General features: G+C 48.5%; 1 protein-coding gene across 3 annotated transcripts in view; it reads left to right on the top strand.

The window, feature by feature from the left end:
- The window catches only part of PLXNA4 (plexin A4), a 481,037-nt gene that overhangs the window by 84,873 nt on the left and 370,218 nt on the right, over positions 1–25,946 (top strand). For all 3 annotated transcript variants that reach the window (XM_006047726.4, XM_025291543.3, XM_025291544.3), the window contains one exon: positions 6,816–6,998. In XM_006047726.4, the coding sequence (XP_006047788.2) occupies positions 6,816–6,998 (183 nt within the window). The remainder of the gene's footprint in view (positions 1–6,815; positions 6,999–25,946) is intronic.

The raw sequence follows: 25,946 nt of genomic DNA, 5'->3' as shown, positions 1-25,946 counted from the left end.
CCTTCGATAACGTGTTGGTCTAACCAGGTTACTGTGACTGCGGTCTGCTGGCTTCCTCTCTCTCTCTCTGCACATTCACTTCTTCAATCTCATTGAAAAAGACACAATAAAGAGCTGTTCTGAGATAATGTGTTAGTAACTAAGTGGATGACGTCTCCTTCATGCTCTTTTCTTGACATCTGGGCTCACGGCCGAGGTGTGGGGCCAACCTTTGCCTCTACTGGGGTTTCTCTGGCTCTGAAGTGAGTTTGACTGCCTGGGATCAGCCTGGGCCCTGGGCAGAGCTTCGGAGAGGGTTAGAAAGTATGAAAAAGAGGAAAGGTTATGAAAAACAGTAAGCAATCGTAGGGCGATATTGTCTGAGTTTTTAGATCTCTTTGTTTTAGAAATGAGTGCTCAAGGCACATGGGAATATTTTATGGTGAAACAAGCTTTCTAATGAGAGTAACCTTAAGCCAACCAGAGCCTCCCCATGAGGTTCCTGCCCCCCTGAGGACTCTCCCTGCTTCCCTCCCTGCCTGCTGTCAGAGGGCACACAGAGTCACCTCCAGGGATAGATATGCTGTGGGCATCAGAGCCTGGCACATCTATGAATGCATGGGGTCAGCGGTTCTATTTGAGATCTGGCCCCAATAAGTGGGGATCATTACCCTCCTGCACTGCAGAGATATACAGCTAGAGTCTGTATTTAGACATGAGCTACTGTACTTACCTGATCAATATCTCCCTTTATAAAGGAATCCCACATGTGTAATTCACCTAGTCCCTGTTTCCTGTGGAGCTCTACTCTGGTCAGCTCCCAGTATATGTGTGTGTGTGTGTGTGTGTGTGTGTGTGTGTGTAAGTGTAATTAATTAGTGGGTACATGTTTGGGGCCCCTGAGCATGAAGAATCTAAAGACCTTTACTCTTCCACGTCAATAGGCACCTCTTTTTTTCCTAACTTGTGTTCCTTTTCTAAACTTCAGCTTTCCCTCTCCTTAGGGACAGGTTGGCCCAGGAAAGGAGGAAGCCCACTCTGATGACTGGCCAAGGGCCTCATCCAGACAGGAGGTTTGGTTTCTCCCAGAGATCACAGACGGGCAGGACGCTTTTCCTGGATGGTAGCAAAAGAAGTCAGGCCTGTCCCTCCAGCAGCCTGTCCCATCCTGCATGTTGAGAGACCAGGTCCCTGATCCTGGTCCCTTTGGCGCCACCCTCCAGCACCCTAGAGGAAGCCTCTATGTAGTACCACTTTTTTTTCCCCTCCAGACTGGGAATTTGGGGTTCTGGTATCTATTTCTCAGTACCTTGATAGAACACGAGAGGTCAATTCACTCTCTAAGCCTCCATTTTTCTCTTCTGTAAAATGGGGCTGTTCAGTTCTAAGCTCTGGGGTCAATTTCCTCTGAAATTGTACAATGTGTGAAAGCATGGCCATGCCCTGTCCTGGATGGAGAACCCACAATTGACCCCCCGTGTTGCCTCTTCCTTGAAGCCTTACTGCCCCCCTCAGCAGTCATGGTCCCACCCTCTGTCCCTCCAGCCCCAGTGCACAACTGAAGCTGGGCATACATGGCCTTGTCTAGTCATGGACCTGGGCTGCAGGTCCTCCAAGCCATCTTTCTATTGTTAGGTCCTCACCGGCTGCATGGTGCCTAGTAGATCCTCCTAAACACTCTTAAGCAAAGTAATCAGTGAGGAACAATAAATACGGCTGTCTTCATTTAGTGCCTCAGTGTCCTCTAGTGGCAACGGAGAGCTCCAGTAGCCCAAGAGACCAAAAGTTGGATGGAAAAAGGCCCAACTGAAGGCCCCCCAGTGGGTGAGCTTGGGAAGGTCTCAGATGCCTTCTTCCCCATAATGGTCCAGCCTCCTAGCTTTGGGGGTGGGTGCGGGGTGCTCAGGACTAGATGGCTCGAGGCTGGATGCTACTTTTGTCTTCAGAGAGAGCTGGAGAATGGGTTTGCTTCCAGATGGAAGGATTCCTCTCTCTGCTAGGCCAGGAGCTACCATGAGCAATGGGAGGACCAGGTCTGACTTTGTATTTTTCCTTCCTGGGTTCAGAAACGGTGGCTGCCAGCTCAGAGCGGTTGGCAGCTGTATCCCCAGGTGGAGGATTCGCCCATCCCCGCAGGCTCACCTGGTCAGCCTCCTTTGGATCAGTCTGGGATATTTGTAAACAGTGGACATCTGGGGTGAAAGGGGAAGCCTATGGCTATGGAAGAGACCAGGTCCCAGAGCTGAGCTAATTGGCCCACAGGGGCATGGACCTGGTGACCTTTATCTCATTAGCACTGCTTTTGGACCACTGAGCTCTGGTTCAGTTCTGATCTTTCCATAATAAGGACTTGATCTGGGGTTTCTGCAAAGGTGGGGTGACTAAGGGCGGGGCTAAAACAGTTCCACCCGGCAAGAGGGATGCATCTGGAACCAGGCCGGGGGCCATGCTAGCCAGGATGAAGAGTGATTTCAGAATCAGGTCCCCACCCAAGGCCTCATCACTGGAGGGCTTCAGGATGGATTGGCCCAGGTTATGAGGGTGGTGGTGGGGCAGGGGTCGGAGGGTGATGCCCACTGTCTCCCAGGTCTACTCCTTCTTCAGCCCTTCTCAGAGGGTCTCTGCAGAGACCACCAGAAACTGCTGGGGTCCCTGGGTGGCTGCTCTGCAGCTCTGCCCTGCAGCCTGGGGAGACTGAGCAGGAAGGATGCTGGCAGCACTTAAAATCCCCTTTCTGTGGAGATGATAGAGCTTTTCAGAGTGCCAGTCTGTCTGCAGAGTGGGAGCAATTTCCCTGTAATTGGTAAAGTAACCGTAACTGCTCTGTCATTTGTATGTAGCGACACGTAATTGCACGGTAACCTTTGCCGCTGAGTGCGAGGTAAGCGCGGTAAGCTATTAGATTGTAATTCGGAGTGTCAGCTCTGGCTCCCCACGCCACCTTCACCACCGCTGCTCGGCTCGGGGAGGTGGCCACGGGGCCCCTCTGCCTCCAGGTCTAGTGGGTCCTGCTCCGGTAGTTATGCTTGTCACATGGCGTTCTCTCCTGGGCCTAGTCTGTGGCACCCTCAGCCAGGAAGAGACCCCCGTGATGACCTGGGATGGTGCTTCTTACTAAATCATCTGGAAGGGGTTAAGATGCAGATCTCTGAGCCCCAGCTCCAGAGTTTCTGATTCAGTAGATCTGGGGTGGGGGTGACCAGAATTTGCATTTCTAAGGAGCGGCCCTAACTCTAACCAGGGCTTCCTTGGTGGCTCAGACAGTAAAGAATCTGCCTGCAATGCGGGAGACCCTGGTTTGATCCCTGGGTTGGGAAGATCCCCTGGAGAAGGGAATGGCACACCACTCCAGTATTCTTGCCTGGAGATTTCCATGGACAGAGGAGCCTGGCGGGCTACAGTCCATGGGATTCTCCGGGCAAGATTCTCTCAGATCTCAAAGAGTCGGACGTGCCTGAGGGACTAACACACACACCCAGCCCTAACCCTTCTGGACCTAAGACTATTTCTCCTTTATTCAGCCTCAATGGCCTGATAGATTTTTAGGAAGAACCACCTTTGCTCTTTCATCTTGATAACCTTAGTGCCTTTAATCTTGATCACACGTCTCTGAGACAGGTATCATGAATTTCCCCAAAGATCTAAGACTCACAAAGGTTATTTGAATTGTCTATGGATGACCTGGAGTCAATCCCTGGGTTGGGAAGATCCGCTGGAGAAGGGAAAGGCTTCCCACTTCAGTATTCTGGCTTGGAGAATTCCATGAACTGTATAGTCCATGGGGTCACAAAGAGTCGGACACGACTGAGGGGCTTTCACATACACACAAGGATAATCAACAGGAACCAGAGCTAACCACTCTCTTGTTTGTTTTTGCTGTTCAGTTGCTGAGTTGTATCCCACTCTTTCGAGACCCCATGGGTTGCAGCCCACCAGGCCCCTCTGTCTTTGGGATTTTTCAGGCAAGAATACTGGACCGGGTTGCCATTTCCTTCTCCAGGGCATCTTCTCAACCCGGGAATCGAACTCAGGTCGCTTGCATTGGCAGGTGGATTCTTTACCATTGAGCCACCTGGGAAACCCGACACTCTCTTAGCACTTACTAAGGGCCAGACATTGTTCTACATGAATTAGCCATTGAATCCTCTCTACAGAACTTGGAAGTATATGCTATTATTATTATTATCCCTATACTACCCATGAAAACCTGGGGCACACAGAAGTTAAATAACTTGCCCAAGGTCACACAGCACTAAGTGGTGGAGCTGGGATTCTAACCTAGGCTTTCTGACTCTAGTTCCAAAATAGTGTTAGCTATTTTGAGACTCAGGTCTTCATTTAGTCATCCATCAATTCATCCATGCATTTTCCATTTAATATATATGTCTTAACATATTATGAACCAGGAACAGAGCTAAGGGTACTGCTGCTGCTGCTGCTGCTGCTGGTAAGTCACTTTAGTCGTGTCCGACTCTGTGCGACCCCATAGACGGCAACCCACCAGGCTCCCCCGTCCCTGGGATTCTCCAGGCAAGAACACTGGAGTGGGTTGCCATTTCCTTCTCCAATGCATGAAAGTGAAAAGTGAAAGTGAAGTTGCTCAGTCGTGTCCGACTCTTAGCGACCCCATGGACTGCAGCCCACCAGGCTCCTCCGTTCATGGGATTTTCCAGTCAAGAGTACTGGAGTGGGGTGCCATTGCCTTCTCTGAGCTAAGGGTACAAACATGCCTAAAATACGGTGCCATCCTTGAGCTCATAGCCAGCCCCTGGAATCCAGTGGATCACCAGTCTCACTTTACAAGTCAGGCACCCCATGAGGACATCTGTGCAAAACGGATCTGGTATCTTCATAATGGGCCAGAAGGGATCCCAGAGGCTATGGCCCTGTCCGAGGCTTTGGGGTCTGTTCACGGGGTGCCCACCGCATACATTCCCATGCAGCAGACCCTAATCTCTTTCCCTGGTAAGAATGAAGCTGCTGTCTAATGAATAAGTGCTGGAGAGGTGGCCAGAGCTCATTCGTGGGTATTTGTGGACTGGCAGGGGACAGGGCAGGCGTGCCCAGCTCCTGATTACCACAGAGTCCAGCCCCTTCCTGGCTTCTCTGGCTCCAGCTCTAATCTTGCTGTTAATGGGGCCCAGGGGAGGGCTCGGCCAGGGCTGGAGGAGCACACACTCTCCTTCCCTGTTGCCCAAGGTGCTCAGGAATCCACTCCAGCCTTCACTTGTGGAAGGTGTTCGCCAATTAGGCTTCCGTTCCACGGGTCCTGGCATCTGCTCCCTACACCCCAGCCCCCCAGGGTCTGCAGGCCCTGTGGGACCCTCCCTCTGTTCCTCTCCTTCCATGCTGCAATTACTCTGATGCTTTGGCTCAGACTCTGAGGGTGGTGTCCTCAGAGAGCTATGCTCTGGCTGGGGGCACGCAAGCGCCACTCCCTGCTGCACCCTTCCCCCCCGAAGGCTGTTCTGAGCAGGATTTCCATCAGGAAAATGACCCCGAAGAAACACTGTACCCTGAGGGCTCCCGTTTAGCCAGCGCCTTCACACCTGTTGTGTCACCTTGGTCTCAGGATGAGCCAGTATTGCTATTTTGCTGTCACGGAATGGTAGGCCCAGGGAGCGGGGGGAGGCTGTGCCAAGGTGTATGCTTGGGAAGCTGCTCAGCTGCTGTGTGAACCCATTGTCGAGGTCTTCACCACTCCCTAGGAGGACTCCCTAGCTGTGACCCTCTGCTTACATGGGGATCTGGGAGGCTGGAATAAAACAGGGAGAGACTCAGCTAAAACACCGGGGGTAGGGTAGGGTGCAGAAATGGCTTTACTTGTTGGTTCCTGACTCCTGAAATTGTCTTGGAATCAGAAGCCAGAGTTGGGTCCCTGTTTCCCACAGGGTACCTGGGAATCCCAGGAATGTCCTCTTTAAGGGATGCTAAGAGGTGTTCCTGTGAAAAAATGGTTTAGGAAATAAATTGTTTGGAAAAAATGCTGAGAGAATTTTAAAGCTATTTCTTCCTAAAAAGACTTTTCAGACCTTTTTTGGTAACAATTAGGAATATCTTACATGATGTTAGAATGTACTGGGTTTCAGGACATTGCCCCAAATCATTTGCCCAAGGAACCCGTTTATGGTGGAAAATCTTGTGGGGCCTGTGTTCCATGGAAGGCATTTTGGGAAACGCTGGGGAGAGTCTGACAGTGTCAGGGCTGCCCTTCTTCACTATGCTGTGAAAGAAAAAGGAGACTGGGATGGGACATAGGGAGGAACCTGCGGCCCGGCTGAATTCAGCCACAAACTTTCCACTCCTCCCATTGCTCCTTTCCCCAACCAATTGTCCATACACGTCTCTGCCATGGTGTTGGCGTACACATATTAACATTCCTATTTCTCTGTTCCACACCTTTGTGTCCTGATCTGTGTGTCTGCTCAACAGTAAGTGTGTAGATATGGAGACCTTGCCCCACTCACTCCCTATCAGGGATGTCTGGGTCCCCTGCACGTGAGTGGTGGCCAGTGCTTTCCCAAGTCATGGTGATGATGGGCTGTCAAGATGGTACCTGGAACAGTTGGAGGTGGGGCAGAGAGGCTGCAGAGCGTGGTAGAAAGACGACTCCAGGGATCTGTGACTTTCTGCCATGTGACTTTCTGCAATCTACCTAGATGACTATTGACAGGCAACCTAGTTTCTTTGGAGCTGAGTTTTTCATGTGATAAAGCAGAGATTTATACCAGGTGATTCATCTCTAAGGATTCTCCTAGCTCCAGAGTTCCCTGACTCAGTATCTCCTCGAGTTGCCCAGCTGCTCGCTTCTAATTCTTCTCCCTCTTCCTTTTCAGCTCTTAACCATTGATGACAACTTCTGTGGCCTGGATATGAACGCCCCCCTGGGCGTATCAGAGATGGTGCGTGGCATCCCCGTCTTCACAGAGGACAGGGACCGCATGACTTCTGTCATCGCTTACGTCTACAAGAATCACTCTCTGGCCTTCGTGGGCACCAAAAGTGGCAAGCTGAAGAAGGTAGGACAGGGGGTAGTCATTTCGGTGATTGTGTGGACAGCCTGTCCCCAGCGGGACGGATGTTGGCTTGTGTTCTCTTACTACCCCGGGCCTGGTTGGTGAGTGATACAGGTTTGCACGAAGGAGGTGTCTTGCTGTTTTGAGGTCGACAGTGGTATTCTTGTCCCTTCTCTGCTTTCACATGGAATATTGTTGTGGGACTCACACTGGGTGAGTGTATGGCTCCACCTCTTTCGTGGGCTGGTGTGCTCCTGAGAGGTGTGCGTCTCCAGGCTCCTAGTCTAAATGGTGTGTTCTGTCCAACTTGGGCTTATGCCCTAAGGCAAGACCCTTATTAGGCATGGATGTTGGGAAGGATGGACCAGAGGCAAGGGATGTGCCTGTTCCTCCCTTTTCAGCCTTTCTGGTTTGTGCATCCATCTGGAATCCATTTAGGGAACAGATGGAGGAAAGTATATAGTACCCACTGGAATTGCTATTGGGGCTAAGAGCCAGATTGTGGGACGAGGAAACCATGGATGCTGTGGGAGCACAGAACTGCCTTCAGGTGGAGTTGAACTGTGTGATCCGGGGACATGAGCTTGCCTCCTCATTCTCCAGAAGCTTGCTGGCTTCAGTGGTACTGGGTGACCTTGGCCCATCCACTGTGTTTCACGTCCCCATCTATGCAGAAGTACTCTGTCACCTGCCTTGGCTTGGACTCTCAGTGGGTTGGGGCTGGTCCCCCAGAGTACCCTTCTTGCTTGGATCAAAGCCTTTCTAAAACTCAAGGAAGTAGGTCCTGTTTTCTGTTGGCCGATAATCATACTTGACCCTTTCTCCTGGGAAACACTGATGATGCCATGCGGAGATCCTGCTTGTTTTACTTAGGCTTCCCCTGGAATTTTCTGGACGTTGTGTGGTTCAGGTGGATGAAGCGGCGGTGCCTTATCTGAGACCGAGTTTTGATGCCTGCTTTTCTCTTTGCTGTGTTTGTCGGTATGAGCTTGATGGTCAAGGGGAAATGCTCTCCGCAAATCTCGAGATTGTACCTGTTATCCTGTTCTATGGTGTGACAGCCCATTCCAGCCATTGTTTTTCTCTCTTCAGATTGTGCATCTTTGTGGAACAGGTGGTGGGGCTGGAGGGTGAGAGTGTGGAGGGGGAGAGGCAGGGAGCGGAGTGTTGTGTGGGTTGGGGATGTGCGTGGAGCAGTTACATGGCTAGCGGCTGGAAGAGAAAGCGTATGTTGGTGAAATGCCGTGGCACATGGCGAGAGTGATACAGGCAGCCCACCACGCATTGGAATCACCCTCCTCATTGTAGTGTCCTGCCTTCTATGTCAATGAATAGATTAATTTAACCTTTGTCCTTACAGCTTGAAGAATGATATTTCCTAGTCACCTGCCTTTCTGCGAAGACTATGTTAAACACAACTGAATATTTTCTTGCTGCCTTGGCCTTCTTGTTGTGATTACTACTCACATAGTGGACAGGGCTCATGGACACCCAGGGAGGATGCTGGGAAGTGCAGGTGTGTTGTGTCTGATCGTTGCAGCCTTCCCAGCTCTTCCTCTAGGGCACCTTGTCACTCATCACTTCCAGATGCTGCCTGGTCCACATCAGCACCCTGCCTCCTCCCTGAGCTGTGGCTTCCAGCTTTCAGTGAGCTGGGAAATCAGATAACCAAACTTGCTGAAATTATGTCTGATAAGCCTCCGTATAAGCCAAGGGGGGGAAGTCCATGAGCTTTAGAGCAGGGACTTCGGGAAAAGATGTTTCTGTTGGTTGCTCAGGTGACTTCATTCTTCATGAGGATTCAACGAGTTCGATTTGCTGGCAAAGTGGATTCTAAATACCAAAGTCATTCCCATATACAAGTCACACAGTGAAATGTCTGTTGACCTGCTTTGCTTGCTCTGATGGTTAAATAAGCACTGTTGAGGGGTTGCACAGAGTCGGACATGACTGAAGTGACTTAGCAGCAGCAAAGGGTAAATAAGTAAGTGAAGGAACTGGGAGTGCTTTAGGTCTTGTCTCTACTAAGCCCATCTCAGTTGGAAGGGAGAGGTGACTTCTTTCAATGTTCTGGAAGGTTCCAACCCCCTCAACTTCCTACCAGGGGCCAGAGGATGTTTTCACTTGCTGGCCAGACCAAGTAGACCGTATAGAAGAATTTTTTTTTTTTTTTTTTGCTATTTTCTGAGCTGGTGGGTATATGGTGTCCGTGATATAAACATGGAGAATTCACTGCGCATAACAGAACAGAAAATTATTTTCTCTTGGGGGGGAAAAAAGATGTTTCCTGGCCATGGCTGCATGGTAAACCTAAGTTGGTTGACTTGCAAATAAATGTGTGCTCTTGGTCAGAGAGTGGTCAGAGGCTGATGGGGGCTGACTCTCTCACCTGTGGAAGCCGGTCCCCTGATGGGGGTCAGCGCGAGGCCCATCTCTGTGAGTGGGGGCTGAGGACACCTCCAGGACCCCGGGCAGGCCAAGTGCACACAGACATCCATTGTGGGGCAGGCTGTGGGCAGAGCCTTGCCTTGAAGTGTGCCCCGAGGTCAGCCAGGCTGGCCATGACAGGCCACACCTGACCGGGGCTTTAGGGCTTTATAAACCGTGGACTGGCATTTCTCATCTTTTACTTTGGAGCAGGGGGTGGGGGCAAGGTTCTATTTCAGTCACCTGGGACATTACATTTAATTTCCAGAACTGTAGTGGCACTGGTGAAGCGTAAACATTTGAGAAGTAGGGCCAGAGAGTCATGTGTAGGGGAATGAGCCAGTGGCCCTCCTGGGGGAAAGCCAGGCCATGGGGGCAGCCAAACTTTCTGCTCCACGAGCTCAGAGCGGTGGCCTTTTTAATAGTTTTGCTGAAGCCCAGCTACACTCCTGCAGACTCAGCCGGCCCTGGGGGACAGTCTGAATAGGGAAAGGAAAGCTGGGCCGCCGCATCTGTTGTTTGAAATAATAAAAAGCGAAACTGGCCCATTTATTTATTTTTTTCTAAACAATAGAATTTCCCACCACTCTGGCTCACTGAGCACCACTCCCCTTCCCCTGTCATAACTCTGTCTTGCTTTTCTCAGAGGTTATCAGGACCCCATTCACTCTTTGGGCAGAGGCCCAGCCGTGGAAAGCTGTGGGGCTGCAGGAGGATTTAGTGGGAAGTTTTGTGAGCTACTGAAACTGGGGGCTCAGGATAATAGAAATCATACGGCCACCGTAATTACAGAGCCGGCTTCTCTGAGCCCTGTAATAATCTCCCGCGTGAATCAAGGGCCTTGCAGGGTTCTTTGCCATATGACAAGGGACTCAAGGTGGGAAGGCTGGGCGGGAGGGGGTTAGGGGGTTTGCTAAGAGTAAGGGAGTTTGCTGTGAGTTTCAGGAGTTCAGGAGCTAGTCTGTGGCAGCTATCCATGGGCTGCCCTGAAAATTACTGACTTTCCATTTTGTTTGAAAGGTATGGGTCCCCATCATTGGCAACCTTGTCTCTGATGACCGTAATTTTACTCCTTTAGTGCACACATCACATGAGGCAGGGGGAAAGGAGGTGAGGAAAGTACCAATTTGGATGTCTTTTATTTTTTCTGATCTGTGTGTGTGTGTGTGTGTGTGTGTGTGTGTGTGTGTGTGTTATGGCTGGTGTTGACACATAAATGCTCCAGTCATCAGGAGGTGCCTAGAAATTTAGGAATAAGTTATGGGCTGTTACAGTTTCAACTACAGGTTAAACTCTTAAGGCCAGTACCATTCTGATTTGCTTTAAGGTGTCGATATAAATCTGAAAACCTTTGACCCAAGTTGGGGAAATGAGGTCAATGTTGCCTCGGAGGACAAGATCTCTTTGCTTAAATATTCCAGCTCCGATTTCTCTGTCTCTTGCATTTTTACCACTAAGTGATCATATTTTATGGCTGCTGTTCAGCAGTGAATTACTGCCTGACATTAGTGGGAGAGACTAATGTTCATTGTGAACCAGAACATCATAAACTTTCACTTGAGGTGTGATTGCTCCTTTCATTTTGTGATTGCATCTTTCCTGGGTGTTTTGTTAGGTCGAACTGCACACACCAAGGGGCGGAGCGCTGGGAGTAAGCAGCGTTGGGTAAGCAGAACCCTGGCTGGCCTTGCTGTTGGCTTGTAGTCAGGTGTGTGTGTGTGTGTGTGTGTGTGTGCATGCACACACACACAGCCTCTCTTGTGTGGGTGTGTGTCAGCATGGAGAGTCACAGGAGTAGAGAACATAAAGTCATTCTTCTTGGGAATTATCATGCAGCTTAATTCAGTCTTCCTAATTTTTTTGTGTGAGCCTGTTTGAATTTTTTTTTTTTTACTTTTTATTTTATTGACATATAGTGGATTTATAATATTGTGTTAGTTTCAGGTGTACAGTAAAGTGGTTCTGTTATACATATCTAGCTTTTCTTTTTCAAATTCTTTTCCCTTGCAAGTTATTACAAAATATTGAGTAGAGTTCCCTGTGTTATACAGTAAGTCCTTGTTGTTAACCCATTTTATATCTTTTCATATATATATATATAATATATATTATATATATAATATATATTATATATATAATATATATATTAATATATTATATATATATAATAATATATATATTATATATATATATAATAATATATATAATATATAATAATGTGTATATGTTAATCTCAAACTCCTAATTTATCCCTCCCTCTCTTTCCTCCTTGGTAACCATATATTTGTTTTCTATGTCTCTTAGTCTGTTTCGTATATAAATTCATTTGTATCAGATTTTTTAGATTTCACACATAAATGATATCATACGTATCTGCCTTTTTCTGTTTGAGCCTGTTTGGAATTGATTTGCCTGGAATACCCTTAGGCCCTGAACACAGATCCAGAAGGGCAACTAGCAGAGGTGGAGGGAGACTTGCCTGAGGCTGTGTCATTCTGAACATAAGCTCTCAGAAACAGATGCTGCGTGTGTGGGTGTTTCTGCAGTGCTCGAGTCACAGGGCAACACCAGATCAGAGGTGTGCAGCCCCTGCCTTGCAACTTCCTCAGTGTATCTGAGAACTCTTTAATATTCACCTGGAAATTTATCAATAAATCAATTGACAATAACTAATAACAACGATAATAACAAAATAAAAACAATAATAATAATAACAAAAATAATAATAACAGTAAGTTAACTAAAAAGAAACTCATGTCATGGAAAGCACTCTAGATGACTGGAGGCATCACAAAATTCAGTGGAGACAGTTGAAACTCCAGCTTGCCCTGCGATCAGAGCAGAACCTGAGTGTACTGGATATAAGGTTTGGTCAGTTCCCTGACCAAACCTTATGTTGTTGTTGTTGTTGTTCGGTCACTCAGTCATGTCTGACTCTTTGCGGCCCCATGGACTGCAGCATGCTGGGTTCCCTGTCCTTCACCATCTCCCAGAGTTTGCTTAAACTCACATCCATTGAGTCAGTGATGCCATCCAACCGTCTCATCCTCTGTTAGTTTTTCAAACCAGAGAGGCTGGCTGCTTTGCTTGTGGGTAGTCACTCATGCAGAAGGGAAGAAGAAATGTTGAAGTATCAATGCCAGACAATTTCCATAATGAGAAGAGTGCATCGGAGTTGTTGGCTTTTTGTTGTCATTGTTGTCGTGCTGTTTTTGCATTTCCCACCCCTGGTTTTGCAAGTATTAGGCCCACGTAGATCTTAACCTATGGGTTGAGTGAGGGGGATGCTGAGGCTGAGGTGCTGCAAACAGAAGAGTGTAACAGATGTTCCAGGGACCCTCCTTTCTCTGACTTCATGTCTAAGGAAGGACAGAGAGATGGCTGGTCATTCAAGCCTGGGGGTCCTGGGACTGGCCTTCAAACCAACCTTGCCTCGTGCCCTTCCGTCCACTCCTTGTGGCCCTCCTCCCGCCTCGTTTCAGTCTCCTCAGCTGGGCTGTAGGCCTTTTTATTTACGTTGTACCTGGGAGACGTGGCAACTAGCTCAGCTGGCAGTAGCATCTCGTGTGTGTGTGTTAGACGCCCAACTCTTTGTGACCCCATGGACTATAGCCCACCAGACTCCTCTGTCCATGGAATTCTCCAGGCAAGAATTCTAGGGTGGGTTGTCATTTCCTTCTCCAGGGGATCTTCCTGACCCAGGGATCAAACCCAGGTCTCCTGCATTGCAGGTGAATTCTTACTATCTGAGCCATCCTCTTGGGCATATCTTATATTCCTGTACAACATCAAGCCCTCACTCAACCATCCTTTTTGTGTAAATGTGTTCCCACTCGTGCTATTTTCTTATCCTTTCATACTTTTCACTACTCAGCCCTGAGGCTCACCCCCTGTCCTGCAGGTCTCTGGGCGGGGATCCCAAGTGGTCACCAGTGCTGACCCAAGTGGGGTTAGAGTGGTATCCTGTCAACGGTGCATCTGCTGCAGCCCCTCTCAAGGCAGTTGGACCCCAAGAGCTGTGGCTTAGACTTGTTCTCCTCCTGGCGTCCTCTTGAAACACACTTTGAGCTCCCCAGAAAATACCACCCTGGAAACATTTGTCGTTCTATTTTCCAAATGATCATTGCTAGTGCACATGACTTAAGGAGATGATTTTAAATGAGCTTTACCAATTCAAGATTTATTGATACATGTGTGCCATTTTTTTTGAATCATATGTGTGTGTGTGTATATATATATATACACATTTGTGTAGAATGATCCTGATTATAAATTAAAGCACAGACATTAAAATTAAAGAAAGTGCTGCAGAAACACCCCAAATCATAGAGCGTGCTCAGTCAGCTGATGCTCAAATGCCAGGCACGCTGGAGGAATTTATCCAGTGACACATGCAATTGAAATAAAATATTGTGCTTTACAAGAACATATCATTAAAATGAAAACTAGCAGCATATCAGGAGTCTGGCCATGTAACCAAGACAACAAAGATGGGAAAGGATGAAAGGCATGATGTACCAGAGGAAAAGGGAGGAGGCAGGAGGCAAGAGGAGGAGGTGGGGCACCTAGCCGTCAATGGTCCCCTCACTGCTGGGCTCATAGCTGATCCGTTTTGGACGGGAAGAGGATAGAATCTGGATGGTGATCCTGGTGGAGGCTCCAAGGCAGCATAGGACCAGGGATGGGGAAGGCAGTGGTAGCCAGATTGACTTAGAGGCCACTCGTGGGAGCTCTGATTGGGGGGTGGGGTCTGCGTATAGGTCCTACTTGTTCTCGAATGACTTCCCATGAATGTGGCCACTGGACTTGCTTCCTGGTACTGTCGTGGTGCTTCTTCCAGCAGCTCTGGTTTCTCATAGAGGCACACCTGGTGACTTCTAAACAACTCCTCACATCTCCCACATTCACTCCGTGCCTTCTATCCCACCCCCAGGGGACACAGATGTATTGATTACGGACTGCTGTGTAACAAATGACCCCAACACAGAGGCTTAAAAAAATTTATCTCACAGAGTTTACGGGGCAGGAATCCAGGTCTGGCTTAGCTAAGTCCTCTGGCTCAGAGGACTATAATCAAAGTGTTGTCTGGAGCATCCATCATCTCCAGCGCAAGGCCGGAGTGGGGAGGACCCTCTTCTAAGATCATGCACTTGGCAATGCAAGGCCTCAGGTCCTCACTGGAGACCTCGGCCCCTGGCCATGTGGGTCTCCCCATGATGGCCACTCACACAACAGGGCAGCTGAGAGAGGGGGCCAACAAGAGGCGGCGAGCAGGATGACAGCCAGATTTTCTGAAACCTAACTTCAGAGATGACTTTTGTGGCATCCTGTTATTAGAAGCCAGTCACATGGTCCAGCCTACACTCAGGGGAGGGGCTTTACAACGGTATGGAAAAGGAGGCAGGGGTCATTAAGGTCACCTTAGAGGCTGCCTGCCACATGATGGCTTTGTTTCTAAGCCATTAAGGACACTGAACCAGTACTTTTAAAGTTCAAGTTGACGTTTAGTGGTATAGGAAGAAGCACAGCCTTACTCAGGAACCGTCATGGCGCCAGCACTGAATCCTGACTTTGGGCTCCCACAGACTTGGATTGACATAGGAGAGAACCCAAAGGATGGACAACAAGGGGCGAAGTGGCCTGCTATACTCACAGGGCCAGAGGGCACCACATCGTCTTGAGTGGGTGGGTGGTCTGGGAGCTTGGGGAGGCGTCCCTGGGGACCCAGCTTATCTTAGGGAAAGGGTAGTAATTTGTGATGGTGGATAAGCGAGACTTACCTTTCATGTCAGTAACTGATGAGAGCTCTGATTTCACAGAGAATCCTTGCCCCCTGACTCTGGTCTCTTTGGGGGATCACCTAGCTTTTAAAGTGAAGGAAGCAAAGTGAGGCACTCAGTCATGTCTGACTCTTTGTGACCCAATGGACTGTAGCCCCCCAGGTCCTCTGTCCCTGGGGATTCTCCGGGCAAGGATACTGGAATGGGTTGCCGTGCCCTCCTCCAGGGGATCTTCCCCACCCAGGGATCAAACCCAGGTCTCCCACATAGTAGGTGGATTCTTTACCAACTGAACCATGAGGGAAGCCAGAGGATGGTGGAGTAGAAGGACGTGTGCTCATCTTTGACCCTGCTTTTAGGAAGGGGTCATTTTCCTGTGGATTGCACCTGGCAGGAAAGAGGATGGGAAGGGGACCACCGTGCTTTGAACACCTCGTAGGCAGCAGGCACTGTTCTAGGTGCTTCCCTTGTGTTGTGTGCATTGATCATCTCATGGTGTCCTCAGCCTTTCCTTTCAGGTAAAGACTACAACCTCCCTTCTACACAGGAGGAGAGGGCTTGAGTAACTCACTGGAGGGTGTGTGATTTCATCTAAGGTCTGCCCTTGCTGTTACAGGCAAGTCATGGACTCCACCTGTGGCTACGCTCTCGGCCTGTGGGTAAATCTTACCTCCTGCATCTGGCCAGCATACCTGTTGGTCAGAACCTTCCTACTTTCCTTTCCTTCCCTCTGTCTCTGCCCTGGCTCAGGGCCCCAGTGGTCAAGTGTGGATGGTTGTAACTGAGTTTCCCATCTCAAGGTGCGCCCTCCCCCCCGCTTTAATTTCCTGTAGATTGTGCCAGGCTCATCTATCTAAAACAGCTCCAATTTTCTCACTCTCCTTCTTGAAAAACTATACATCTTCTTGTCCAAGCTTCTGTGGCCCCCACTGCCTGTCACCCACCTGCATGTCAGAGGTCCAGCCTCTCCAAAGACACAGGTCATCCAGCTCAGCCCTTCAGCCCTGAACACTGCCTGACCCCTTGTTATGAGTCTCCAGGATCCCAGCTAAATTGAAATACCAAGGAAGGAGCTCCCACCTAAGAAATGGTGGGCTTCCCACCCCCGCAGCAGCTCTTGCATCACAAACCTCCCTCCAAGAACAGCCTCCCTCTTGAGGGGCAATTATGCTGGAGCGCATTGCACAGTAGAGTGGGTGGTGGTCCTGGGGAGGCGCCGGAGGCTTTCTGGGAAACAAGCTGTGCTTTCCCACTTACCACTGACCTGCCAGCAGGACTCACTTGGGGTGTTTGTCTTGGGGGTTCTCACAGAATTCTCTCTCCCAACAGCCCCCGGGACTGTGTTCAGTGGTTCCTGATTCCTTTCCCTGTCATTGGTCAACCAAGGTCCCTGTGACTGGGTCATATCCCATAACTTCTTGGCAAGCCCCCTGCAACTGAGGACCTAACTATACCGTCTCCTTAGGCCCCCGGTCCTTTTAGCCTCTACCTCCACCAGTCCATCCAGCCTTCTTTTTCCTCCTAAATGCTGGTCCCCTCCACCCAAGCCTCATGGCCTCTCTCTGTCCTGGACCTGCTCGCCCCACATTTACTCTCTCAGCTCTTGGCCTCTGCTTCTTGTCATTGTGCGGCTTGTACACTTTGCATAGGGCAAATCCATTCGCAGATGTTATCTTGACTGATTACCCAGGACGACAGTGGGGTAGTAAGTCCCGAGGCAGCTCGGGCTCCACGATTTCTTCATAGATTTAGTGGCTCGAGGGACATTGTGATTGGATGGTTGATTCACTTGACCTGCGTTGCCCTGTTGGTGCCCCTGTGAGTCTCTTTAGGAAAAGTGGGGCAAAGAGTGGGTCCATGAGCAGTGGGTGTTGGCTCAGGGGTCCTCCCCCTCCACTGGCTGTCTCTTCCTTGGGGCCACTCTCTGGCATCCCCAGTGCCTCCCCTCAACCCAATTTTTCTGCTTTGAGCCCCCCTCCCTCACCATACCCACCCTGAAGGCTCCAGAGGTCTTGGGACCAAGAAGGGTGGAAGGGAAGGCATACAGGAAGAGATTCTCGCCAGGGAGTTGGATTGTCTTTCTGCTTAACTACTCATATCTCCCACCAGATTGAAAGTGTGCTGGGGGTGGGGGAGCTGAACTTGGGTGTGACCTCAGTGGCTGGTTGGACTTGAGGGGCCAGAACGATGCTGAGACCGGCTTATGACCCACTCTCATCACTGCATCCACAAGTCACAACAAATCCTGATGCTTCTCAGGTCTTCCCAGCAGGAATCCCAGATGCCAAGTGTTGCTTCAGGCAGGATTATACCTATAATCACATGGGTATCTTACACACTTTGTGGTTTCTGATAACAGTGAAGATGGTTAGATACCTTTGGTTCATTCTTAAAGATCTGTAAGTGGATGAATTCTCTACCTTGGTCCTTCTGCTAACTTGCCAGCCTTCCCCACTGTGATCATTCAATTCTCTCTATTTCGTCCTAAGAGCACAGCATTTATCCATGCTTTTCTACCAGAAACAGAATCCCTTTACAGCGATTTCTCATGATAGGGGCACCGGCTTTTTGAAAAGTTGTGTGTACCTAAAGCCATATTTTAAATGCTTTAGATGAGCATACAATGAGAATGTCTTATTTAATCTTTATGATTAAAGCTCTTCTGGGCCTTCCCCCAGATATACCAGGCTTGGGAGAGGAAATTACGTTTTAAATATCACTCACAGAATCCGTCTTTCTTAAACCCCATGAAGTTTTATCAGGCAGGATCATCTGAGGCCTCGTAGACCTGAACCACGCTGTTGGCCTGAAGTACCCCTGTGGCGGCCGGGGAACTGGTCTCCTCCAGAGCTGGGCAGGGTCAAGGACAGCTTGACTGACAGCTTCATTGCCTCAGTGAGGCTCTGGGCCTCTTCACCCGATGGAAAGATCATGGGCTTAAGAGATAGGAGTTCATCAAAGGAACTAATGAATCCTTCTCTAAACTGAAGAACACTTTCCTAAAATTAATAGCCTCTGAATATATTTATTTTACTAAGTTGGGTTTTTATTCAGTCCCAGTTTGATTACCCAGAAATCACAGGCAATAGTTTCCAAATCTTAGAATTTTTCCCAAGAGGAATTTGTTCATTTTCTTTACATTAAAAAATAGTTTGTTTGTTTGTTTTACTTCTGGATCAGACTTCTAAACTTCTCCCCCAGCATGTCTAAACCTTTCCTAGTTAGATGTGGGTGTCCAGCACAGTACTTTCCTGAAATGCTAAATAAAAAACATATTTGGAGATTGACTCTTGGGGCTTAGGGTCTTATAGTAGCTGTGTAGGTATGTCTGTGTGTGTGTGTGTGTGTGTGTGTGTGTGTATCAGCTAGTTTAGGCTAAGCTATGGCTCAGTAACAAATAACCCCTGGTTTGAGTGGCTGCCACAACAGCATAAACTTGTCTCCAGCTCATGCTCACGTGCACCCTGGTTTGGCTGCAGCTATTCTCTGGGTCACTTGTTTCAGACAGAGGCTAAAGACATGCCCAGATCCCTCTCGGATGTTAAAGCTGTGGCTTGGATGTGGCACATGTCATTGCCCCTCACATGTTATAGGCTACACCAAAGGGAATGGTGTGGAGACTCTACTCTTACCATGGGAAGAGGCCAGGCGCATATGTGTTCCTGGAGGGAGGGACAGAGGATATTCTGTCAATAGTACAGTTTACTATAAGGATTATTATTGTGAGCATCACCTTGAGTCAAGACATCTCTACTTGACCTGTCTGTAATATGCTGGGTGTTTCTTGAATTAAAGAGCACAAGGTATCTTCTTACTTAATATTGGAGAAGATGTATGAAAAATACAGGATGTGGCTGGTTTTATGACATCAAGCTCAGAAAGAGTGTTGGAGATTTTTAAAAACAAAATGCTCTATCAGCTTGTTTTCTGGTGACTTGCTACTTCTGAAACTGAAATGAGAATCACTCAGGCCCTTCCATTAGTGAGGGCTATAGCTGTCTGTATTTCCCTGCATCCAGTTTTCCTTAAGAGTGAGGGTACTTTTCTACTTAAATACAAAGATTAGACTGTGCTCAGTGGATGTCTCTTGGAATAATTAAATTATCCAAATTTATTAAATCATTTCTCGTAACTACAATTAAATGGAATCTTCCAAATTAATTTTCCCCATGTAATTTACTCCACCCACCGACAAATTCCCCCATCTCCCCTCTGTCCTCTTGTCTTTTGACTATGAATTCTAAAAAAATTCACTCTGGACACAGTCAGGACCACTGGCCCTTGAAATTCATCCTCCAGGCGAGGAACCTAGCTTGGGAATTCTAGTTCCGAAGCTGGCTGCTGACTCAGGTCCAGGTTCCCTAGGCTTCCCCACCGTCTCCTCCTCTTTGGAAATGGCAAAAGGGCAGAGCTGGAATCCTGCATGGAGGAAGCAATCCTGCAGACTGCTTTGAAAAACACTGATTTTTTTCAGCCTTCGAACTCATTCTGTGGATAGCCAATTTTTTGGCTGACATGTCTTAAACTTACATCATATTGACGATGCCTGAGGAGTCCTTGAACATCCATAACTGGATGGCACTTGGAATAATTAAATGATATGTATTTTCATGGCTGAACTGGTGGCAGCCACTGGGTGAGTCTTGGAAATCAAAGAAAGCTTATAGGGAGTTGCCCAGTTGCAGATGTGCTAGAAGGAGCCCTTTGATCCTTTCTAAGCTCTTCACCTTCGATTTTCAGGTGGATACAAAATACTGTGGACCCTCTGCCACACACACACACATTCATGCCATAAACGTGCACATGTACCTAATTCTATGCGTACCTGTGTGCACTCATGCATGCTGATGTGTACCCTTGCATGCACACTTAGGAGCCAGACCCGTCTCTTTAAAAAAAAAAAATTGAAGTATAGTAGATTTACAATGTTGAAATAATTTTTGCTGTACAGCACAGTGGCTCAGCTATGCATATATATGCATTCTTTTTCTGATATTCTTTTTCATTATGATTGGTCCCAGGAGACTGGATATAATTCCCCGTGCTGTACAGTAGGGCCTCGTTGTTCATCCATTCTAATGTAATAGTTTGCATCTACTAACCCCAAACTCCCAGGCTGTACCTCTCCCTCGCCTCCGCCCCCTTGGCAACCACACGCCTGTTCTCTACATCTGTGATTCTGTTTCTGCACTGAAGATTAGTTCGTTTGTGCCATATTTTAGATTCTAGACCCTTCTCTTTGCACTCAAGCCTGGGGCAGGTCCTCCTGTGCTCTGCCCTCTTGGACTGAGCCCACTCCCTCGCATTCTCTCTGGGAAATTAGCAACACAGCATCTAATCAGTTTACCTCTGACTCGCCCACTTTGGCTTTGAGATGATGACAGAGTGCAGCTATTTAGCTGTCAAACGCTCTGACTATTGCCCAGATGGACAGCGCTTCAAACATCAGAGTGGTTTCTTGCTCCCTCATGGGTGGGGGGGTAATGACTCTCCCAGTTGCTTTTTTAAGTGCTTCATGCATCTGCCTTTAATTTTAATGCCTCTTGCCTGCTGACCTCGCTTCCCGGCAGCCAGCCTAAGTGTGATTCCCATAATTAACTTAGTGATAATTTAATCTCTCTGCTTTAAATTTGATTGTTTTTGAGGGAGTGGGGTCTGGGGACAGGAGAAAGGGGAACTTTGCGCCTTGTATGACCTTTGTTTTTGTCTGGACTCTTTCTATGACAGCAAGATCAGAGGGATATAGCTGGGTTGGGTGAGGGGACACAGGGAGAGAGAGGCTCAGGGCATCATGGGTAGATTCGAGAAAGGATGCTAAAACAAAACTCTCCCTCCATTCCTTTTCTTGTAAGAGGTCATCTTTCTTTGTCCCCTTTTCTCCCCTCAAAATGTGCAAACATGTGAGAGAGAGTACACAAATGCTTTCAGATGCTTTGATGGGGAGTAGCTTGAAAATGAAAAAATAACAAACTTCCTTAGTGGGCGTGGCAACTATTCTCTTAAGCCAGAAGAAGGCAAGAAGGGGAAAAAGGCACCACTGGGTGCTACCCTGCTACTTCCTATGTTAGCTTCTAGGCATCCTCGCAGCCTTTGTGCCCAAGTATCTGTCCAGGTCTGTGTCAGGGGTTTCCCATGCTTCTAAACTGTTGAAACCGAGACCAGCAGATTGCCTGAAGAGGTGGAACCGACAGCTGGGAAATCTCAACTTTGTTGCTGGCTGCACTCCTGATTTTGGACAAATTGTTTATCTATACATATTTCACCTTTTGAGCAACTAGCATGCTAATATATGCACCCTCTATCTCTCATATGAATAAGCTGAGAATAAAAGGTCTTCACATTTGGAGAACATTTCTTGATTCAGTAGGAGAAATGAATAAAAATTAAGACAATGATGAAGACCAAATGATTTTCTGTGCTTAGTAAACGTCTAAGGAGAGTCTTCAAACTCCACTGATGTAAACACCTATGTGAACCCAGGCAGAGTATTAGAGCAGAGGGTAGAAGGTCCCCAGGGAAAACCTCAGAGGCTCCAAATAGATGAACTAACCAGTCCTTGTGGGAATTTACGTGTGTGCGTGTGTGTGTGTGTGTGTGTGCGCGCGCGATGAGCATGTACACGCTCAAGATCTCTTCGGGAGAACTTCAGGAAGCCACCCTTGGTTCCTCCCTAGATTGCTACTGCCTTGAGGTGCTGTAACGGGGTGCATACCGTGGGTGAAGGAAGGGGGACACAGGGCAATACTCAGTTCTGAAAAGCTTTGGATTCTTCCTACCACCTCCTGCAGCCTGGAAACAAGGTCTTTGATTTATGAGCTAACTTTTAATTAAAAGAACAGCCAAAAAAAAAAAAAATCTCATATTGCCTCTCCAGGATAAATGGTTCACAGTCTGAAGTAATTTTGTTTCTTCTCCCGGTGCTGCAGGGGCGTGTGAATAAGTGTGTGTGTGTACAGATGTGTGTGTGTGTGTGTGTGTGTATCATGTGTGTCATGGGATGTTGGCTGAGTGCTCTGTGTCAGACCCCCCCCCCCAAAGATTCTTTGCTCCTACAGCTGACCCTGCCTCTACTCTCTGGGTCCTGGTGTGTAGCCCTAATGCTAGCTTCTTGCTCTGTATCACAGATTCTCCCTGCAGTTTTTCCTGACATCTTTACATGAAGAGATGCTGCTGTCAGTTTCTTTCTGACTTGCTTGTAGAACTTTCCTTCCTTCAGCCACAATGATGTCTCTGCTGTCTTTGGGAGATTTTATTTTGGTGGTCACCCCAAATTCTCAATATGTTTTGATTTATTTCTCTGACAGCCCCTCATTACCTCCCATTGGCACTTCCCAGTATGGAATTTATCAGACCCCCAGCCCTTCTTCTCTGGGAGTTGATCTTCCCTAATATGACTGAAACTGACATGCAACTCACCCCTGGCAGGTTGGGATATAAACCTGGCCTTTCTTATATGACAACTTTTATTCTCCATCACTATCCATCACCTTTAGTGTGATGGGGACCACTCTTTTCTGTGGAGTCCTACCTTCTATGAGTACCAATGTTTATTTGGTAGTTAGAGATGGATTTCTTTCTATGAGAGATGTATTAAGTCCACTCTGTTAGAATTTTCATTCCTCCCTTCATCAGGAAGGACTGTGGAGCCCCATCCATTGACTGCAGAAGCAGAAGCCAGGGGTCCTCATCTCAAAGAACCTGCCCCCTCCACTGCCCTCCTGGGGCTTTGGCAGCAGCGTTGGAGGAGCTGCTGTGGCTTCTTTGCTGTGGAAGGAGAATCTGTCCATGACACACACTGAAAAACCTCAGGAGAACTGACCAGCAAAAGTCCCTAGTTAAGATAAGCCAAAAAACCAGCTGTGAGGCCACGGAGAGGTGGCCTGGGCCAGCGGCAGAAATTTGGGTTTGCACTCGATGATGAATTCTCCACCTTCTCTGCTGCTGATTCACTTCAAGGAGCAAGGGACAGTCATCACCAACCTGGCCCTTTGCAGGGCTTTGGTCTTCTTTGCAGTAAACAGCAGAGGGAATGAGCTCTAGGCCTCCCCCACCTTCTGCTGCTGCTCCGTTTATAAACACTCTATCACAGCATGTCTTGGTATAAGCAGGAGCGGGGCTTCACAGGGACGTGAGCCACGAGCTCACGGTTGGGATATTTGTTACTACTCACTGCTCATCACAGCACAGAACGTTGGTATATATATGTACTCACCTTAAAGCGCCAGCTCACAGTACCTGGGCTCTCCGGGCTGGGGGAGGGCAGGGTGGCAGCAGTCCAGGCCTCACCCAGTGTCCCGTCTCTTCCCATGCCCTGGCCATCACCTGCAGCTGCTCCTCCTGGGTGAGCCAAGGGAGGGACCCCTGGGCGCTCCACCTACCTGATAGCACCAGCAGTGACATCCACTTTCCAACTTCCCAAAGTGATGTTTCCCAGAGTACTCTGAGGCCCTGGGGCTGTTCTGCAAGATGAGATCATTGGTTCTAAATTTGTCTTTGCTGACAGCCCAGAACCAGGTTCCAGGGTCCCTGGCAGGCTCGGGAGATAGTCTGCTGGAGGAGACTCCCACGTGTGCCCCGGCTCCTGCCACCACCCCTGTTCCACAAGAGGGGCTTCCGTCTCCTCTGACAGTTCTCACTTCTGTCTTCAGCTTCCCTGGGTTCCCTGTTCTTAAGATTAGCTTTTGTGCCTACGACCTCAATTTAGGAAAGAGCCAGCATAAAAACCAGCTTAGAAAGTGCACCCAGACTCAGAAGTAAAGGCCAGCTTCTTCCGTGCTTGTGCTTGCTTGTGGACAGTTGTCCTGCATCACAAGCACTGGTGCTTGATGTTTTCCAAGCCCACCTCTGGGTGCCGGAGCATCCTCACCTTCCCCCGTGTCTGCAGTCCCTCATCTGACAAATTAGCTTGGAACTTGAGGGGTCCTAGGAACAAGTCTTGGGAGTGTCTTTAAGGAAGCAGGGCTGTTTGAAATGGAAAAAGAGGACAGATTGCTCTTTTGGTGAGGACCTGGGCCAGAGCGCCACAGAAGTAACAGGGAAGGCAGGTGAGCTTCTCTGCTGGGAGGACTCAGCCGGCAGTGCCTTTGGAAGAATCAAGCCCTGGGGGAACGTGGGGAGGCAGCAGCAGACCCCTTACCAGGCACCAGCAGTGGAGTGTGTGTCTCCTATCACTGCTGTGACAGATTATGAAAATTACTGACTTAAATCAGCACAAACTTACTGTCTTACAATTCTGTAGGTCAGATGCTCACTCGGCTGAAACCAAGGTGCCAGCAAAGCTTTACTCCTTCCTGGTAGCTCACAAAGAGTCCACCTACAATGCAGGAGACCTGCATTAGATTCCTGGGTCAGAAAGATCCCTTGGAGGAGGGAATGGCACCCCACTCCAGTATTCTTGCCTGGGAAATCCCATGGACAGAGGAGCCTGGTAGGCTACCGTCCATGGGGTCGCAAAGAGTTAGACACAACTGAGAGGCTAACATGTTCACAAAAGTTCTAGAGGGGAATCTGTTCTCTCATCTTTTCCAGCTTCCAGTGGTTTGCCCACTTTCCTTGGCTCATGGTCCCCTCCCACCATGCTCAAAACCAGCAGCACGGCATCTCTCTGCCCCTTCCTCGAGTGCATCTCCCACTAACCACAGCTGGAAGAGGGTCTCTATTCTTAAGTATTCCTGGGATTGGATTGGGCCCACCTCGATAATCCAGGCTAATCTCCCCAGGTCTTTATCTTTGTGTGTTAGTCACTCAGTCTGACTCTTTGTGACCCCATGGACTGTAGCCCACCAGGCTCCTCTGTGCATGGGATTCTCCAGGCAAGATTACTGGAATGGGTTGCCATTTCCTTCTCCAAGGGATCTTCCCGATCCAAGGATTGGACCCACATCTCCTACATTGCAGGCAGATTCTTTACCACTCAGCCACCAGGGAACCTGCCAAATCCCTTTTTCCATGTGAAGTAACATAGTCTCTAATTCTGGAGATTAAGATGCGGACATCTTTCTTTGGAGGGGCAGTGATTCTGTCTACCACAGAGATGGCTCTGATACAGCTGCAAGGTTGTTGGGGAAGATGTGTGAGAGTGGAAGTTTGGGGAGGCATTTTGGGACCAGATAGGACCCATGGGAGACCTACCCCTAGAGGGGTAGGATGGGAAGGGGTGGAAGAGAGGCTCAAGAGAGTGGGGATATATGTATACTTATGGTTGATCAATGTTGTTATATGGCAGAAACCAACACACCAGTGTAAAGCAATCATCCTCCAATTAAAAAGAGAGAGAGAGAGAGAGAAGTAAAGTGTTTAAAAAGACTGAAAATCCCACCAGACTTTGGCATAGTTCCCAAGCAGAGTCAGCTCCTCCCACCCCAGCCAGACGGCATGAGGATGGTCTCCCATGTTTCGGAACCCAGGAAGCTCCACTGGTCAAGACAGCTTTGGGCTTTCCTTCTTGGACGTTGGAATGAAAGGGGCCTTTCATGGACTTAATCAGTTTCAGTGACTTTATCTGGAGTTTCATTATCTGTAAGTTTGCTTTCCCTTGGTTTCAGAAGAGCTTTTTCTGGGGGGAAAAAGGCTTTTGGAAAGCTCCTCTTTGTCTTGATTTTACAAGGCAAAGTAGGTTTTGTTTCCTCCACTATGTGCAACAGCTACCAAAGCCCAGTGGGAAGAACGGGAAGGAAACCTGTCAGCACGAGGGTCAGTTGAAACAGCTGTGAACAGTGTCCCCTCCCCCGAAGGCAGTCACCAT

The sequence above is a fragment of the Bubalus bubalis genome, chromosome 8, assembly GCF_019923935.1.
Source record: "Bubalus bubalis isolate 160015118507 breed Murrah chromosome 8, NDDB_SH_1, whole genome shotgun sequence".
NCBI classification, from domain to species: domain Eukaryota; kingdom Metazoa; phylum Chordata; class Mammalia; order Artiodactyla; family Bovidae; genus Bubalus; species Bubalus bubalis.
Note: the sequence above shows the minus strand (reverse complement) of the source record. Positions and strands in the feature narration are given on the sequence as shown.